At 60.5% G+C, this 18702-nt stretch overlaps 1 protein-coding gene across 3 annotated transcripts in view; it reads right to left on the bottom strand.

Moving 5' to 3' along the window:
• The window catches only part of COL5A1 (collagen type V alpha 1 chain), a 142791-nt gene extending 125456 nt beyond the window's left edge, over window positions 1-17335 (bottom strand). For 2 of the 3 annotated variants that reach the window (XM_064490758.1, XM_064490759.1), the window contains exon 1: window positions 17195-17335. In XM_064490758.1, the coding sequence (XP_064346828.1) occupies window positions 17195-17318 (124 nt within the window). In that variant the 5' untranslated portion in view covers window positions 17319-17335. The remainder of the gene's footprint in view (window positions 1-17194) is intronic. The other variant, XM_064490760.1, reaches the window with a different exon arrangement.
• Between the last annotated feature and the right edge of the window lie 1367 nt (window positions 17336-18702).

Below are 18702 nucleotides of genomic sequence, written 5' to 3'. Positions count from 1 at the left end.
AATATGCAGGCCTGGATTTCGGTGTCTGTTTGATAGAGGTGGATCCATACTAAGCGGCACATTCTTCACGCGGCCTTCCTTTACTTGTGTGCCTTGGAGATTGATCCATTTCAGGAAGTGTAAAGGCATGTAAATCCCACTCTCGTAGCTGCTGCGCCGTGTTCTCTTCCAGAACGGCTCGGTCACTTGTCTGAACAGCTCCCAAGATGTGCACCTGGTTATATCAGCCCTCTGCCCTTGCAGGCAGGGCCCCATGACTGTTCTAATCGCCGGTGTCTGCACACTCGTGTGTGCGTATCAACAGGAGGCACTCCCAGGTGTGGAGTCGCCAGGTCAGAGTACGTGCATTTTAAGATTTCGATAGACGCTGCAAAAGCCTTTTGTAGAAGCACAGCCCAGGAGGGCACCCACCGCCCCCTGCTGGAGCCAGCAGTGCGCGTTCCCCGTGTTTGCTCTTGGCCCGCCTGGCCCGGGGAGAAGCGGGTCTCCCTGGGCTTCACGGGCGCTCCCTTCTTGTGAGCGCGGCGAGTAAGGCCAAGCGCCGCCCCACACATCCAACAGCCCCTGGGCCCTTCTGAGAACCATTCGTGTCTTTTGTCCACTTTTCTTTTTTTTTTTCGCTTTGGGTCCTGGCTGTTTCTTACTGATTTGCAGGAGTTCTTTGAATATAACAGCGTGACACCCCCTTTTCTGTGAGACACGTATTTTCTTATTCTTTTCTTATGGTGATGGGTTGTTTGGGGGGTTGTTCTGGCCAGAGAGAAAAGTCTTGACTCTTACAGAGTTAAATTTTTTTTTCTTTTGTAACTTCTTCGGTTTATGTCATACTGAGAAAGACCTTCTCATCCCGAGATCATAAAGCCCAGTCTGCCATATTTTCTTCTAGTAGTTTGATGGTTTTGTTTTTAAAGTTCACAATCACTGATCCATCTGGAATACATTTTGGTGCAAGGGTGAGGCAGCATCCAAGTTCTTTTTCTCAGATGGCTTCTTCATGATCCCAGCCATTTCAATGACTAATCCTTTCTTTTCCAGCCAATGTGAAAGGTCACCTTTATCAAACTCTGAATGACTGAAAAGCCACAGAGTGATGGCTTTGCACCCCCTTCATGTCCCACATGGAAGGGAGGTTCTGCTGCTCACCCATCCCCCTAGGACGCTCTCCTCCCCCAGGAGGGTACGTGTGAGCCCCCACAGTGGAAGCAGGTCAGGTGAAGCCCGAATCGGCGTGCTTCATGAAAGCACAGCCACCTACAATATCAAAAAGTGGGAAATGCCCCCGCGCCCAGCAATGGGAGGCTCCTGAAGTCAATTAGGCTGTTTGCCAGCTGTCACGGGTGGGGACAGAGTGCCTTCCGTACCACGCGAAGTGAGGACGCCCAAGCTGGGCTCCGAGGCCTCCCTCTGCGGGGAGGGGGCGCCGGCGTGGGCAAGGCCCCTGGCCCAGCGTGCCCCCGGGAGCTTCCAGGTCAGACGCCGCGAGGTCTCTTCCCTCCTTGTTCTCTGTGCGCAGAGCCAGCGGAGTTGGAGTCTGGGCGTTATGGGTGATCTTTATTTTCTTCTTTCTATTTTTTCTGATTTTCCAAAATGCCTCTAATGAACATGTAACTTTTTCACTAAAATACATATATGTACATATATGTATATATACATATATAGAGTTAAAGGTGAAAAGGCGGAGGAAGACACTGAAGGAGAGGGACACAGAGCTGGACAGTCAGGGCCCAGCCTGGCCCTGGCCCCGCCCATGCCATCAGCGTGGGTCTCTGACCTCTGACCTCCAGTGTCCGGCACTCGGAGGACACGACCCTTCCTTCCTCGGGGACTGTCATGTAAACGGAGCAGCACAAGGGAAGTGAGGCTAGCTGAGCCCGGGAACAGCCAGGGGTCACAGCTCACTGACCCCAGGATGGGGAGCCCTGGTTTCCAAGGCCGGGGGCTCAGCCCGTGTTAGGCAAGGGCGCCCCCTCCCGCCGGGCCCAGGGTGTGAGGCTTCCCAGCACGGCCGCGTGCAATGGCCCCGGCACAGCAGTGTGCATACAGCGGGTGCTCACTAGTTGCTGAATTGCATTTGGGGATGACGATCTCTTCAACCACCCCCTTGGCAAAGCCACACACGCTGCCTTCAGCCCTGCAGGCGCCCACAAAAACGTTAGGGGGGTGTAATTCAGAGGCAGCGTCTCTCGTGCGTTTCCCACCACGCGCCTAACCCAGCAGGCGGGGCACGCAGAGGTGCGCACACACACGAACAAGGCTCAGTTCACAAGGCAGCGAGCTCCTCCGTCACCAACAGCTCCAGAGTTTCGAGTCACAGATGTGGGCACAGAATCTGTGGCCCAGGGAAGACGTGATTAACAACAGACCCCGGGCATCGCCTCCGTAGCCTGGGTGCTCCACGCACGTTAGCTCCTGCCACCCAGGCTGCCGGGTGCCCACATCTCCCTGTCCCTCTGAGGAGGGAGAGCTGAGGCCGGGAACAGGGCTGGGGGAGATGAGGTGCCACGGGCAGCAAGGACACAAGGGGGAGACCGAGCCAGGGAGGTCTCCAGCCGGGCCACCCTGCTGCTCGGCGGCCCCTCCGCCCGCCTCCCAGGAATAGGAACATCCCATCAGGGAGCCTGGAAAGGCCCAGACAGAAAGCGCTGTGTGCCCGGCCAGCACCAGGCCGCATGTGTCCTGCTGGCACCAGCATGACAGTACCAGCCCGGGGCCTCCCAGGATGCTGGGAAGTCAGCGTGGAAGGCAGGATCTGGGCAGTGGGATGAGGGGAGCAGCGGGTCGTCAGAGAAAAGTGCACTAAAAGTGCAGCTGACACACCCCAGAGATGGGAGGCTGCTCAGCACAGCAGGATGTCGGGGCCCCTGGGGGGGGGCAGAGATTCACGGCTGCGGTCACTACTGCAGAAATCAGACCGGACAGCACCGTAGCAAGTGACAGGGAGAAGACCAGGCTACCCCTCTTCAGAGCATTTCTCTTTCTCTTTTTTTTTTTCTGCCGAGATATCGACCAGACATGCCTTCCCAGATACGCCGGGAGCCCAGTGCTTTTGTCCAGGCTTAAGTTCAGCACAGGAAGGCAGATCGTGGAAAGCAAGAGGCAGACGCCGCAGAACAGCCGGCCCGGGGAGGGCAGCTCTGAGCACGTGGTGCTCACGACGCCGGCGTCCGCGCTCCCGGTGGAGAAGCAGGAGGTGGCGTCCCAGGGCAGCGTGAGTGGTGCTGTCGCTCCCCGGGAAGTCCTGGAGAACAGAAGCCATTCGATGTGAGGGCTCAGAAGTGAAGAAGAACAGGCAGAAACCGGCAGTATGTAAAGAATTCCAAAACATGGCTGCAAGAGTTTCTGGAAGTTATTTACAGGGTAAGACGTTGATCCTGGAATGAAAGGAGCCTGGCGTGAAAGGGCCTGCGAAGAGTCATCCGGAGCCATCACAGATAAGGAGCAGGGTGACAGCTGGGCAAACTACCCAGAGGGCGGGGCGGGCGGGGTTCTCGGAGGGGGCGGCCGCGGTGCCGCACAGAGCCGCGCTCAAATCAAAGCCTCTTCCCTGTCCGCTGAGTCACTGGGACACATCCTCACGCGACTGACCTCAGGGGCGTGTTGGGTAAAGTAAAGAATCATGGGTGTCAGGCACCCAACATGCAGGAGACGTCCAGCGCCGCGGCCAGCGCATCAGTGCCCGTGTGACCGGAGACACCAGGACGGGGCTCAAACCCGCCTAGGTGCACCTGACACGCACGCGCGCACCCTGCCGCAAACAGGTCATCTGCTTGGGCATCCGTGAAGGGTCGGGGTGGCCCAGACTGCCCGCGAAGCCTGGAGGTTGACGTCAGCGTGCGACCACCCAGCAGAGCCCCGAGCCCGCAGACTCCACCCGGCAAACGCGAGGGGCTCGTCCCCCCCGCCCCCCCCCGCCCCGGCTGTCCGCCCACGCTCGCCTGACCACGCTCCAGAGCGACCCTGGCAGGCCCCTGCCCCCTCTCCCCTCTGGCCTCTCCAGGGGCAGCAGGACCAGGACACCTGCCTCTGCCAGACGGCGGGCGAGGTCCTCCCGTCCTCCCCCGGAACAGCCCAGCCCCCGCACGTCCGCCCACTCTGCTTGGGAGAGCCGCTCACACCACGTGGGCCGACACCCTCCGGGTTTACCGAGCACTTTCCGCTCCATCCCTGGCTCTCTGTTGAGCCGCCACCCGTACGGGCAGCGGGCAGCGCGGGAAGTGACAGATCCAGAGAGACCCTGCCCGCCTGGAGGTCTGAACTGCGCCTCCTCAACTCTCCCCCAAACCTGCAAGGAAGACATCCTCGGCTCCGTCCCGCACATGAAGAAGCTGGGGCACGGGAGAAAGGACGCTCTGGAGGTCACAGCACCGGAGCGTGGCAGCCCCGCCCCCGCCCCGCCGGTGTCGGGTCCCGCAGAGCTGGGCTGCAGTACCGCCCTTGGCCTCTAGGTGGAGCGCACCACACTTGGCCTTGAAACACGACGTCAGAACAGTGAGCCAGGGTCTTGCCTCCCCGTTGTTTCCCGTGACCTCTGCCAACTGACGTGACCTCCACCTAGAAATGTCCGGGACCACCTCTGCAGGCTGAGCCCTATTCCCTGAAACTCCCCAACTTTTCCCAGTAGAACCTGCCCTGCCCGGTCAGTGGGAGAGGTGGGCCTCCCAAGGAACAGAACTTCTGAGGATGCTGACAGTCCTCGAAGACTCAGGAGCCACCCTGAGGGAAAACCGAGAACAGGCCTCTCGCGCCTGGTCCCCGGCAGGCCGCCGACTCGCCGGCGTCGGGCTCCCGACAAGGGCGCGCTCAGGAATCAGGCCGCTGGGCAGGCTCCTCTCAGGGCGGTTTATTGTCTCCTTTGGAAACGCTGATGGTTTAAAGATGTGGATGCTGTCCTGGTCCAGCTGCCCTGACCCGGAAGAGGTGATGGCTGAGCCACACCAGCCTCACCCTTGGAACATCTGCTCAACTGCTCGACCCCGACCTTGCCCTCCGAGGGGGAGTGGTCTGAGTGTTCCCTACCCACACCTCTTGCAACATTTGGTTTGCTGGCACAGGGTCCCAGGGGTCTCTCTCTTCGCGTGTGAACTGACATTAAACAGGCAGGGCTTACCTGGCTAGAATCCTCCCCATCACTCTTTCCTTCCCCCTAAAATGGAAAAACTGACTCAGAACAAGGGCACCCCTCCGCCGACCCCGTATACAAACATGCCACTGGCAGCTGAACGCAGGGCTCAAGATCTAATCCTGTAGGTCTCATCTGAGGAGCATTAGCAGGACACTGAGGGCCCAGGACTCAGGGTGGCTTTGCAAAGTGGGGGCTGAATGCAGCCCTGCATCCCCCTGAACCCAGGCCTGGCACCCACCCCCAGCCTGGGCCCCAGGGGACAAGTGTAGGCGGCCACCAGGTTTCACCACCCTCCTCGCCCAGAGACAAAAGAGGCCAGGCCTCTGAGGGGGCCGAAGCTCACTGTGACGTCTGCTATCCAAAGGCCCAGTTCCCAGGAGGCTGGATGATACCCAATTTTGACAACTCAAATGCTATTTTTTTTTAAGTGGGAGGAGGTAATTCGGTTTATTTATTTATCCATGGAGGTCGAACCCAGGACCTCATGCATGCTAAGCAGGCACTCTAGCACTGAGCTACACTCTCCCCCCACCTTCAAATGCCATTTTAAAGGCTCCAACTCTGCCACTTGCCAGCTGTGGGGCTTCTGTGAGCCTCAGTTTTCTTGCCTGCAAAATGGGGATGCCTCAGACGCTGGAAAGATGCCATCGGGATAAAACAATGTGAAAAGGCTCTCAGGATAAAGTTAAAGAAAGGAAAACATCCCAGAGAATCTGACTCTTCGCCTTCGGAGAAAATTCTCAGGCAGACACCCCTCTCTCCTGTGTCACGTACTCCTTCTACTCAGTTCTCTGGGTTAAGGCAAGGCCTCCGAGGGGCCAGGACCCCAGGGCTGACTCGGACCAGCAGCCCCTGGACCCCCCAGGTCCAAAGGCTGACGATCCTTTAGGCTCATCTCCATGCGCTTGCAGAGTGATGGATGGACCCGAGGGCCTGCAAGATGGCCAAGCCAACTGGCCCGCCCGGCAGCTCCCAGCTCTCCAGGGTGCAGAAGCCCCCCACGCCACCCTGGGCCTTCCTGCCCTCGACAACAGTCCTCCCCAGTGTCTGCGAGTGCTGCTCGCGGGCCAAGCAGCTGTTTGTAATCGGACAGGCCCCGGCCAGGAAGGGGAGGTGGGAGCCCGTCCCCGCTGCGGGGCCCAGGGCGCCACAGGGTGTGTGAGGACGGGCGGCCCCCCGCACCCCCTCCGCCCCACCACGGCCCTGGCAGCACTGAAGCCATGGGGAGGGCATGAACAGGAAAAATGGAGTGAACATCTCCACTTAAGAGCAGCTTTCAATCTAGTTCTTCGAGCGCGGAAGCTTGAAGCCCCCCACAAGCCCACGTTTGGTGGCACAAGAGCTAAACCCACGGCCCTGGAGGCTGGGCTGCAGTGCTTTCCATCTGGGCACCGCCACCCGCACCGCGGAAGCTCCTCAACAGGGTGCCCGGCAGACAGGGGGCACCAGCTCTGCCCTGGACAGGAGGGACCCTGAGACAGACCTGAGCACCCCACCAGCCGCAGGTCTCAGAACAGGTCTGCGCGGCTCAAACACAGCCCTGACGGCGGCTTCCAGCCGCTGGGCACCGGACTCCGGTCCCTCGCTTCTCAGGGGCCTGTGACCCTGCGGACCTCGAAGTCCTCCAGGTCTGAGTTTATTTGTCCACAAAACGACCCCAAGGCCAGAGGCCCGCCCACTGGCTCAGTGAGGCCTCCTGGTAAGACGCTCGACTTGCCTTCAGGGCTCCCTTGCTGCGCACCCTCACAGCCCACCTGGCAGGAAACCGGACCTGCCACCAGCCCCCTACGCTCCCGGGTAGCCCCAGGCCAGGGTCCTGGAACTGGAGGACTGCACCCTCAGCAAAATGCCAGCAAAGCTGCCGTCTGGGGCCAGCCCTCCAGCAGGGACATTCCTGGGGGCTCCAGCTGAAGTGACCCTGAGCAGAAAGCACCCCTAAGCTCCCTCTGGTCCCCACCCACAGCCTCCAGGCTGAGCCAGGCCTGGACCCACGCTGTCGCCTCTGCTGCTTGGCCCGGGCAGCTCTCAGTGGCGGCCTGAGACCCTGGGGACTAGGAGCTGCCCAGCTCTGAGCCCGGGAGGAGGGACTCATCACTGCGGTCAAGTCGTTCAGGAGCAGCTCACACAGTGAATCCAGGCCCCTCCCAACAGCAGACAGCGGGGTGTCCCGCCTCAGGAGTGTCCCCCTCCGTGGCTGGAGCTGGCAGAAGAGTCCGGAGTCTGCACCAGGAGCCCAGCCCGGGTCTTCCTCAGGTCTGTACAGGACCGAGGGTGGTCTCTGAGTTCTCTCCTGAGGCCCCTCGATGAGCCACGGCGGCTCGGTGCCGAGGCACAGGTGAGCACCCCAAACACACCAACACAGGGGCCGAACACTGACCTCGTGCCTGAAACTCACAGCAGCATGAAGCCAAGACCAGCGCAAGCGCTGTGAGGGCCCTGAGCAACCTACGTGCTGAGTGCCTGCGTTCCCCGCAGCGGCCGGTGAGACGGGTGCAGTTTTTGCCCCTTTCACAGATGGGGGACTGCGGCATAGAGAGTCCCTCCTAGGTGTCTTGGCACCTGTACTGAGCCCAGGCACATTGGGATGGGGAGGAAGCAAGGTCCCTGCCCTCCCAGCTCACAGAGGGGCTGAGAGCCTGGGGGTCAGTGGCGCCAACTCCTCCCCTCCCCACTCAGTGTACTGGACTGGCTGAGCCCCTCTGTGTCCCTTAGGTGGGGATGCCCTCCCGCACTGATGGCGCCACAAAGACAGAAGTGCACGTGCTTAATGCGCTGTGAACGCAGATGAGAGTTGCGTGGGACGTGCCATCAGGGACCAGCTTCACGGTGACTGGGTGGACGGGGGCGGGTGGGGGCTGCACCACAGGAAAGGGCTGGCCGAGGGCCGATCCTTGTCAAACCTGCGTGGATGGTGGGGATCTGCTGTGCTGTGTTTGAAATGTGCCCTGACGACAACAACAACACAACAACAACAACAACTCTCTGGAGCTGAGCGCGAGTCGTCCCCTCCTCTCAAGGGTCACCTTCCCCGCCCCGCAGTCTCCCGATCTCTGTTCTTTGCTACCACAGAACAACAGTCCTTCCTTAGGGGAAGGGAGAGCCAGCCCTCCAGGCAGGAAGGCAGGTGAAGCACCACTGCCCCTTCCAGAGGTGGGGCGCTGTGAAGACAGCGGGGAGGACACCGGGGTCGGGGAGCACCTGCCTCTCCCTCACTTCCCTCCTGGCACTTCTCCCCCTTAGGTGCCCCTACCCCATCATTCATGCTGATACCTGCACTCCACCTGTTTCAGGTGGGAGAAGAGGTCCTGCAGGATCGCTGGCCTCCCTCCCACACCCCTCCACTCAGCCAGCCGGCGCCAGCTCCTCCCCCCGGAGACTCTGGCATCACCGGGCCGAGCCGCCCCACCGCCCTGCCCAGGTGTGAGCCCTGCACCACCACCCCAGGCCCTCCGGAGCAGAGCACCGGCGCCACCACACTGAGGGCCCCGGAATCTCCATAGGATCCCAGAGTTCACTGAAACGGAGCCATGGCCCCAAACAGCCATCATTTAAAGTATGAACCTAAATAGCATTAGCAAAGTTTCCCTGGAAAAGAATTACACTTGTGGGGGAGGGTGTAGCTCAAGTGGCAGAGCACACGCCTGGCGTGCGCAGGGACCTGGGCCCAGGTTCCAGCCCCAGCACCTCCTCTAAAAATAAATACATCAGCCTAATTATCTCCCTCCCCCACAAATTTTTTTAAATGAAATTTTAAAAAATTATTACAATTTAAAAAAAATTACACTTAGAAATCCTGTTTCTGCACTTCCATCCAAGAACATGCTCTTTGTCCCACCTGCTCAACGTGAACGCTTTCTGGTCCATGAGCTACGGAAGATGCAGCCCCCTTCCTCCTTCTCTGCATGAAAGCAACCGGTCGAGGGACCCTCTCCCCCTAGAAGAGCAAATTCTACACTGAGCACTGACAAGGGAGGCTGCCTCCTCGACCTCCTGTCCCAGGAGGACACAGAACAGCCTCAAAGAAGGAAGGGTTTCAGATTCTCCCCAAAGAAAAAAGAAGAGTGCGAAAGAAGAGACGTGACTGTAAAGACGGGTCCCAGTGACTTCACCCCAGCAGACATGAAGACACCGCCTCCCAAGCGGGGCCCTCACAAACTGAATCTGGGGCTCAGGGCCGGTCTTTCTTTCCCCACCGCACCCTCCCCTGTGCAGGACACCTACCACCCAACAGGCTCCTGTACTGACCCACGTGGTCCAGGGCCCCAGGGCCCACTGGCTAACAGCTGTCCTCCCCAAGAAGGCCTCGACGTTCAGCAAGCTGAGCCTACGCCGCACTCCCAGCTTTACGCGTCAGAAACGAAGGAGGAGGAATCGAGGCGGAGGGGCAGAGGCTACTCATGGCTGGTGGCGGCCGGGGGCCTCTTCCTGAAGCACAAGGACCCTGCCGCCGCAGGGCTGTCCCACAGCGAACAGCAGCCAGGAGCTGCCGGAGCCCCCTCGCCTGGCTGTGAGAACGGCACCTAACAGCAGCGCACACGCCCGTGACCGGTGTGCCTCTCCCTGGGAGGCGGAGGGCGGCCGTCACTCCTTCGGGCCTGCTGGGCTCACAGAGCCGCCTCCGCGCCTGTCCAGGCAGGTGTGGGGGTCACGGGCACTCCACAGGTAAGACGCCAGAGCAGGGTCTGCTTACATATGAACAGCAGCCAGGGGAAGGGCACACACGGGAAAGCGCCACCTGGGTCCACCAAGGGACACCTCCCTTCAAGCTCGTGGGGTGGGACCCCAAAAGCCAGACCCTGACAAAACAGGCTGGTATCCGACTGGCTAGAGCCCCGCTGGGCTAGCAGGGGCCTCCCTCTGATTGGTTGGTTTTCCAGGGGCTGGCGGGTGCCTCCCTCTGATTGGCCAGTGGCCCAGGGGCTGGCGGGTGCCTCCCTCTGATTGGCTGGTGAATGTTTCACTACCTCCCACTTTGCACTTCACCAGACACAATCACCTCTTCAGGAGTCTGATTCCCGCAGTGCACCAGAAGCTCCCCCAGGGCAGGGGTGCTCGGCCCCTGCTCACCTGTGCACCTGCTGCCCATACCTGGCACAGGCCTGACTCGTGTTAGAGGTCCACAAGCACTTGAAACACAGCCAGTCAGCCCCGAGTTCTCCACACAGGGGCCAGCCTCCCCTGAGGTCCCCCGCAGCCGCCCAGGGAAGATCCCCGCTAACGCCTCGCCTGCCACCCTCCCGTCACCCTGCCAGCATAACGCAAGACAGTCACTTCCCACCTCCATTCAGGTTGAAATGCTCACTCTTCTGCACTGACAGATCGCTATTTTTCCCACACAAGGGTCAGAGTTTTTACAGTCAAATCACTCCCACTACATACACACATTTCGATGTCACTTTTGGCATTTATTTAAAAAATCAAAGAGGCCAGTAAAATCCCTATTGCAAAGGTGCTGGCAGGAAAGAACAGGGCAGAAGAACGGGTTTCCTCCCAAAAGGACACAGGCCTAGGAAACAGAAAATAAAGGAACCTCCCATTTCACCCACAGAAGCACCACAGGAAATAGGCTGGGCGCCTACCCCTGGAGCTCTGTGTAACGAAATTTGGATAAAAGTAGGTCAGACTGTGTTCCCATTTCTTAGGTCTGAGTCACCAAAGAGTGGCGACATTACTCCTCGTGTGGGCTATTCCTTAGGTTGGGAATCTGCCTGAAAAGCCAGCGGGTGAGTCGAAGCTAACAGGATGATGGCTCAGACCGTGGGATGTACGTGACACAAAGTGCCCCAGAGCCCACCGCGAAGCCACACACATCTGACCAAGAATTTACTCATTCGATGGACCCCGTTCCAGCCGCCTGGGGCCGGGCTGGGGCAGTAATGGCGTCTGAGTTAGCAAAGCCCCTGCGGGGACCCATCCTGGATGCGCCCTTCAGATGGTCAGCCATCGGTCACGGTCCTGTCTCAGAGGGAAGACCACAGCCCTGGAGGCAGGATGTAGGCACATCCATTCCTATCACTGGGCCCCAGTTCCTCCTTGAAGTAGAGAGTGGTCCAAGGGGAAAGGGAGGGGTGTGCTGACCATGAAACGTCCCACGACTGCCCCAGGATGCAAGTTCCATGCTCAGGCAAGGGGTCGGATAAACCCACCCATGGGCACTGCCCGGGTCACCTCTGCTGCTTACACGTGAGGAGGCACCAGTGTGAAAACTCCCAGGACAGAGGGAGCCACTCATAAGACCAGCCAGTGAGCAGAGCCAGGAACTCCCACCGGGCCCCAAACCCACTGCCTCCTGCCGTCTCAGGGCCCAGGGAGGACATAACAGTGACACAGTGAGAGGGTCTTGCTCTGTGCTTTGTACACACTGTGCACAGAACCGTCTTGAGAACCCTGCAGGAGCCACAGTCAAAACCCCTTCTTACAGATGGGGAAACAGGCCAATGGCACAGCTGGTGGGGGTGGAGCCGAGATGTGAACCCAGGCCATCCCGCTCCCGCTGCCCACCCAGGACGGTCACCCGCACTGTGTCTCCAGGCCACGTCCCGTGGCACCAGCAGCTCTGCCGGTGTTACCAGTATCTCCACGAGCCCGGCCAGAATCTTAACACTAACATTGGCCAAGTGCAGACATCAGATGAGCTGATTAGAGGGGAGAACCAGAGGGAAAGGCAGAGGCTCTAAGAAAACATCGCCTCCCGGGAGTGAAAAAGGACTCGTCAGGTTCTCAGACTCCGCCGGACCTCACTTGTCCCGGGGCTGGACCCACAGCCTCGCGGCCGCCCAGCTGGCTCCGCGGCCACGTTTCCATCTCCTCCTCTTCCATCTGGCAGGGGTGGGGTGCGATAAGGAGGGAGACGCAGCCTCGCCAGGAGTTCCACCAAGACATCAGGCCCTGCCTCGGCAGATGGTGAAAACACACGTACCTGTGCCTGGACGTGCGTGTGCACATTTGTGTACACCCACAAACACAAACACACATGTGGGTCCACACAAACCTGCACATCACATGCACCCACATGCTTCAACACATACACGCAGACACACGTGCACAACCCTCGACTGGGCTTGTAAAGCATTTTCACGTGTGTCGCCCCAAGGGTCTCACCAGCCCCAGAGCCTCCTTGGACAGACATGCTCCCTACACTGGGCTCCCTCTGGAGTACTTGCATTTAAAGAGCATCATAGCTATGGCCCAGCAATCCCACTCCTGGGCATGTATCTGGTGGGAGCTCTAATGTGGAAAGACTCATGCACCCCAGTGTCCACAGCAGCACTACATACAACAGCCAAGACACACAAGCAACCTAGATGTCCAGACAGATGACTGGATAAAGAAGTTGTGGTGTATTTATACAATGGAATACTACTCAGCCATAAAAAAGAATAAAGTAATTCCATTTACAGCAACATGGATGGACCTGGAGACTGTCATTCTAAGTAAAGTCAGAAAGAGAAAGAAAAATACCATATAATATCACTTATATGTGAAATCTCTTAAAAAAAAAAAAAAAAGACACGAGTGAACTCATCTACAAAACAGAAACAGACTCACAACATAGAGAACAAACTCATGGTTACCGGGGGAAGGAGGTGGGAAAGAATAAATTGGGAGTTTGAGATCTGCAGATACTAACTGCTATGTATAAAATAGACAAACAACAATTTCATACTGTGTAACACAGGGAACGGTACTCAGCATCTCGTAGTAACCTGCAGTGGAAAAGAATATGAAAGTGAATGTATGTGTGTGCGTGTGACTGAGACATGATGCTGTGCACTGGAAATTGACACACATTGTAAACTGACTATACGTCAATTTAAAAAAAGAAAGAAGGAAGGCGTTTATAAAAGTTTTTTAAATACAGAAGAATTGTGGCAACAGTGCTTTTTCCTTTTGCAAACACCCCCCCCCCAAGACAGCAGATGTAAGACCCTCCATTCATCAGGTGTTTCCTGTGTCTCAGCAACACGCTGTTCCCGTGGACTGACTCAGCCGGTCTCCACAACCACCCTCAGAGCAAGAAAGAGGTTTTCTGGCAGGGAAGGCCGAGGCACGGTGACTGGCCCCGGCCCAGCCAACCCTCAGAGGCAGAGAAACTCAGCTCACACTGGCCTCCCAACCATCCCCGCTGCCTTGGGTTCAACAATCTGACCGCCAAGGACTGGCCCTTCCCACGGCTGGCTGCTGCACCCAGCATGGGGACCCAATGTGGCCAGGATCCCCCAGGCCCGGGCAGGCGGCACCCATCAGACCATCTCCGTGCGGGGCCCAGAGAGAGTTAAGGAAGGCCCTGGCCTCCCTCCTGTCCCCTCAGAGGCCCCCTCATTCTCACAGCGGCCACTTTTGCTGGCACAGCACTCCCGGGCCAGGCAGTGCCAGGGGCGCCCCGCCAACCGAGTTAATGAGGGGCTTTCCAGCCAAGGGAAGTGGCCCCAGGAGAACAGTGGAGCGGGGCTGGGGATGTCCTGCCAGGAAGGAGGCCCGGACAAGACCAAAGCCAGAGGTGGATGATGAGGGCACTTGCTAAGGAGGCACTCTGGGGTGGTTCTGGGACAAAAGGAAGGGAGGAAGAGGGGAAAGGCCAAGTTTAGCATCACCTCCTCCAGGAAGCCGCCCCAGATCTCCCTAGTGGGGCCACCCTCCAGGCTGTTCTCAACGACGCTCAGCTGGAGGATGAACAGTGAAATGAACAGTGGCTACGTGAGTGCCTCCCACCAGCCTGCCGGCCCCTGGGGCCAGGGCCGCCGCCTTCACCTCTGCCTCCCCACAACCGGCCCAGGGCAGGCAAGCCTCGGGAGGCCAGCAGGTCCTGCAGGTGAGCATGGGCCTGGTAAAAGAAGAAGTGGAGACAGCAGGCCACGTTGCAGGGGCAAGTTGATGACTTTCAGATAAAAACGGGGGAGGGAGGAGAGGAACAGACAGGGGAAGGAGGGAGGGGGGACACGAGGGAAACAGAAACACTCTGCTGGCCAAATGGACCGCCCCTCTTGTCCCTGGGCTGCATCTGGGCTGAGCCCCAGGCCGAACGCAGCTCCAGGCAGCGGGCCTCTCGGTGGGGGAGGGGGGGCTGGTAAATGATGGGGAAAGGCAGATGGAGCTCACCCAGGACCCAAGTGCCCAGAATCCAGGGTCCCAGCCCCCGGCTCCCTGGGCCGCTCAGAGCACCAGCCCCCCTCACCTTGCAGGTCGGGGTGAGGGTCCAGTGAGACAGTGTGGGCACATGGCTAAGAACAGGCCATTCTATGGGCACCCACCACGTGTGCCATCTCCCAGCTGCTGGGACCCCACCCGGCCCCCTGCTGCAAATCCGGGCTCCAGGGCGGGCGCAGCGAGGGAGCCGTGGGCTGTGGGTGGCGCACCTCGACCCTCGGGGGCTCAGAGCTGGCCTGCGCTCACTGTCACTCAGTAAGTGAGGGGCGGGGGCAGCGGGCGTCTGTCCCCACACCCCTCGGCTCCACCCAACAATGTCTGTGACCTGGGGAGGAGGCAGAGACCGGCGACAGGGCCAGACCGCCAGAAGGCAAGGGCGGGGCAGGCGGGCATCAGCTGTGCTCAGCTAAGGGCGGGCCGTGGTGAGAGTCCAGAAACTCCGACGGGCGCGTAACGGGCAGGCTCTGGCTGGCACCCCAGAAACAGCCCTGGAGCGACATCGTCAGAGAGGGGACTTCGTGCCTCCACACAGGGAAGGCCCTCCCACCCGCGGCCACTGCCGGCGGTCACAGCGCTGGGCAGTGACGGCAGCTCCGAGGCCTCCAGCCACCGAAGTCTGGACCAGAGGAGGGAGAGGCCTGGGGGAGCTAGCTTGGCTTCTCAGCCCCTCCCACTGGCTGTGCCTTTATGGGAGGGGGGTGGGAGGAGGAGATGGAAAAGGCTGTCTTTCCAGCCAACTTGATTGAGTCAGAGGGAACTTAACCATATGCTGCCTGTCAAGCCCCACAGAACCTGGACAACTCTTCCCACCGAATCACTGCAGAAGGCAGTCACGTGACCAGCGCCAACCAATGACGCGCCAAGGAGATGACCTCAATTTCCAAATATTGGGGTCATGTTTCATTTCACATACTCCCCTTTGCCCGTTACAATGTTAGGCGGCCCCAAATGCAACCTTCCTTCTCATTCCTTCACACACTTGGCCAAGAAGAAGGTAGGAAAAAGAGCCGTGTTCAGGGAGAACTCGGGAAACATCTGGCGAGTCCCAAAATGGAGAGGAGCGAGCTGCTGGAAGACGGCCTCCCCTGCATCTCTGCGGACAGCCGCTCCCGCTGGCTGCGCACTGAGGATGACTTCAAAACGGGTCCCACCCTGGGAGGGCGGGGGAGCTCTGTGAAACCCACCCAGAGAAGTGGCTTTTTCACAGGCTCTCAACATCTTCTGGACAAAAGCAACATGTCCAACTCCACAGCCACGGTCCAGGCAGCCACCCCGTGCCACGCTCGGTCAGGGAGAGAAAGTGGGGATGGACGGGGGGCAGCAATGGGGGGTGGGGCAGACAGCCGACCCCAAACCCAGGCAAACCCGCGCTGTGTGCTCCCCCGCCAGCACCCAGCCCCGGACGAATTCCTACCTGAGTTCCTGAGGGAAAGCCCAGCAGAGGAGCTGGGACAGGGCTGTGTCCCTGGGCCAACATGGGGTCCCCTGACCACCTCGCCCACCCTGAGCCACATCACTTTCCTGGAGTCTGCTATTGTCCCCAGCTTCAGTGACCCCGGGAAAAACACAAAGCTCGGTTAGCCCAGGGCCCAAGGGCACGTTGGTGGCAGCTAGGGATAAAGACCCCAGGTCCCCAGGGCCACGCCACTCTCTCCTCCCCTCCCCCAGCCCCTGATTGGCCAGACACCCCGACTCCTGTTCACCCGCTTCAGCCCACCGAGCACTCGCTGTGCCAGGAAGAGAGGGACTAGCTCAACTGGCAAGTGGAACATGGGAAGTGATGCTTCCCACACGTCCTCAAGTATGAAGCGGAGGAGAGAAGGGGGAGGATGGGGAAGCAGTGCCTTCTCAGTGGACAGCTGTGCACGGAGCCACTGCCCCATCCCTCTGCCCGCACTGTGGCTCTGAGCCTCATCTCCCCACCTGTTAATGGGGACTCAGGGGACTTCTGGGGCCTTGAGCGCCAGTGACCGAGGGTGTATGAAGACGCATCCCACAGGCGACCACAAAAGTGGATGTGTAGGAGGTCCCCGTGGGGGACAGAGTCAGGGCTGCAGGCACCCAGTCAGGCCGCTGTCAGTGCCGGCACGCCTGGTGGAGGCCGCCCGCTGGTGACGGCTCCTTCTAAGGGCAGGCCTCTGGCAGGAGGGGTCCCACATCTGCGCATCATCTGAAACCCGCACCACCTGGACTCCAGGACCATCTCCCTGCTTTCCTCCGTGAATCCCGTCTCTGGGTGGCAAACACAAGAAAAACTGCTTTCCAGGAGGTCAGGAGGTGGGCGTGAGAGCAGGGCTGCTCTACCACCCCCTGGGGCCCCTCAGTACGGCTCACTGAGTACTTAGGTGGCAGGGACTGCAGGAAGCCCTGTTCCCTGGGAAGAGGAGAGGCAGCAGAGTCTGGAGGCAGTGGGAGAGGATGCTCGGGAGAAGTCCAGGGCTGGGGGCTCGGCTTCTGGGATGCCCCCCAGTGGCCCCTCATCCCAGGAGGCCGGGGGAGAACTGACCCCTCTGTGACTCTAGGGGGCGACCCTTCCCGGGTTTCAGGAGAGGAAGTTCTGCAGCGGGGCCAGAGCAGCGCTCTGGTGATGTGGGACAGAGAACGCCAAGTTTGGGGACAAAAGTTTGCCTGCCAGGTGGACAGCCCCTCTGGCTGATGCAACACGGAGCCCTCCCTCGGCTCCCCGACAGCTCCGCCGGCGCACGGGGTACCGTATCGGCGTGTCTCCCTCCCCGGGGCCCCCAGCTAATGGCATTTGGAGTCTCGGCCCGCGCATTCCACAGCCAAAGGGGGAAGGTTGTGCAGGCGCAGAAGAGGCCGGCGGCGCCCGGGGATGACAGCCGCGCTGGCCGCACGCCCGGCCCCGCCGCCCCGCCGCCCCGGCCCCCGGCCCGCCGCGCCCGAGCGCCCGGAGCCCTCCCGTACCTGCGCGGCTCGGAGGCGGCGCCCACAACAGCAGCAGCAGCAGCAGCAGCAGCACCGGCGGGGACAGCAGCGGGGCGCCCGGGCGGAGCGCGCTGCGCGCTTTCCAGCGGGTGTGGACGTCCATGCCGGCGGGGCGCGGGGCGCGGGGCGGGCGCGCGGGGACGCGCGGGGCGCGGGGCACGGCCCGGGCAGCGGACTCAGCGGGGCCGGCACAACTTTAGGAAGTCATGGGAGCAGGCGCTGGCCCGATCTCTTTGTGGCGGTGGCTCTCGGGAGGGTCGGCTGGCGGGCTCGCCCACGGGCGGAGGGCTCGTCCTTGGCCCGCGGGGCCGCCCGGACCCCGCTCGGCTGGCTCGCCCTGGCCTCCCCGCCTCCTCCAACTCCTGCTCGCCTGCTCCTCGCCGCCGCCGCCCCGCGACTCGCTCCCCGTGGACGCTCCGCCCGAGTGAGGTCCTGCGCCGGCCGCGGGGACGAGGAGTGCGGACCTCGCCTTGGGCGCCGAGCACTCTCCCCCTTTCCCTCCCTCCCTCTCCCCTGGAAGGCACCCGCGGAGGCTGTCGCTCCCTCACGGCCGCAGCAAATCAGAGCCGGCGCTGGGCTCGGCCAGGCCGGCCCCCGCCTCCCACTGGGCGCCGCGGGCGAGGGGGTGGGGACAGCGGGCGAGTGGCAGCAGGGAAGGGGCTGGCCCGGGGCGGGAGCTGACTCAGGGCGCGCGCGGCGTCCCCGCTCTTTCGGCGAGTGCGCGCGGTCGGAGCCCCGCAGCCCACTCGGGACCCCCACTCTCCCCGCCCCAGGTGCCTGCACCCGGCCGAGCCCCAGAAGCAGTGTGGAGGGGCCCTGATTTCCACCGTTTGGGGCTAGAAAAGTTGCAGTTCACCCCGCCTAACTTTTTCTTTTACTTGCAAGAGTACAGAGCTCCTCTTCTGGGTGGAGGCTGAACTTCCAATCCAGCCAGATCGGGGCGCCCAAGGCTGTGGCAGACATGTCCACCCCGACAGCCGACCCGCCCTCCACCGCCCCCCAGCTTCTCCTGCCCCAGCTGAGGTCTCGGCTCCCAAGAGGTCCCCAGGGAGCTCGGATACCACACATCTGGGATATTAATCAGGCGAAGTTAGCCGGCAGCCCCTCCCCCCTCGCTCCCTCCTACTGTCTGCTGACCCCTTTGCATCAAAAAGGAAAGCAAAGAAGACACCCCTTTGGGAGGTGACAGCAGGCAGAGGATGAAGGGTTAGGGCCCCTGTCCTGGGACAGCCTCTGGGAGCTGCCTTTCTGCCTCCACTTCTTTAAGCCTTGGCGAGGTCTCCCTGGAGCAGGAGCCTGCCAGGCTCGGGTGGTAGGTGGGAGCCCCCTCCGTTAGGCTCCCCAAGCTCAGAAAGCCCCCCTGCTCAGAACCCTTCCCGGAAGAGCAGTAGGGCTAGCTTTAAAGAGCAATGGAGGTGGATCAGGAGGCCTCGAAGCCCTAAGCCATCCCCATCCCCTTCGAGCAAATAACTCAGCCGGTGGTACCG

Source organism: Camelus dromedarius, chromosome 10, assembly GCF_036321535.1.
Source record: "Camelus dromedarius isolate mCamDro1 chromosome 10, mCamDro1.pat, whole genome shotgun sequence".
NCBI lineage: Eukaryota > Metazoa > Chordata > Mammalia > Artiodactyla > Camelidae > Camelus > Camelus dromedarius.
This window is presented reverse-complemented; position numbering and strand designations above follow the sequence as displayed.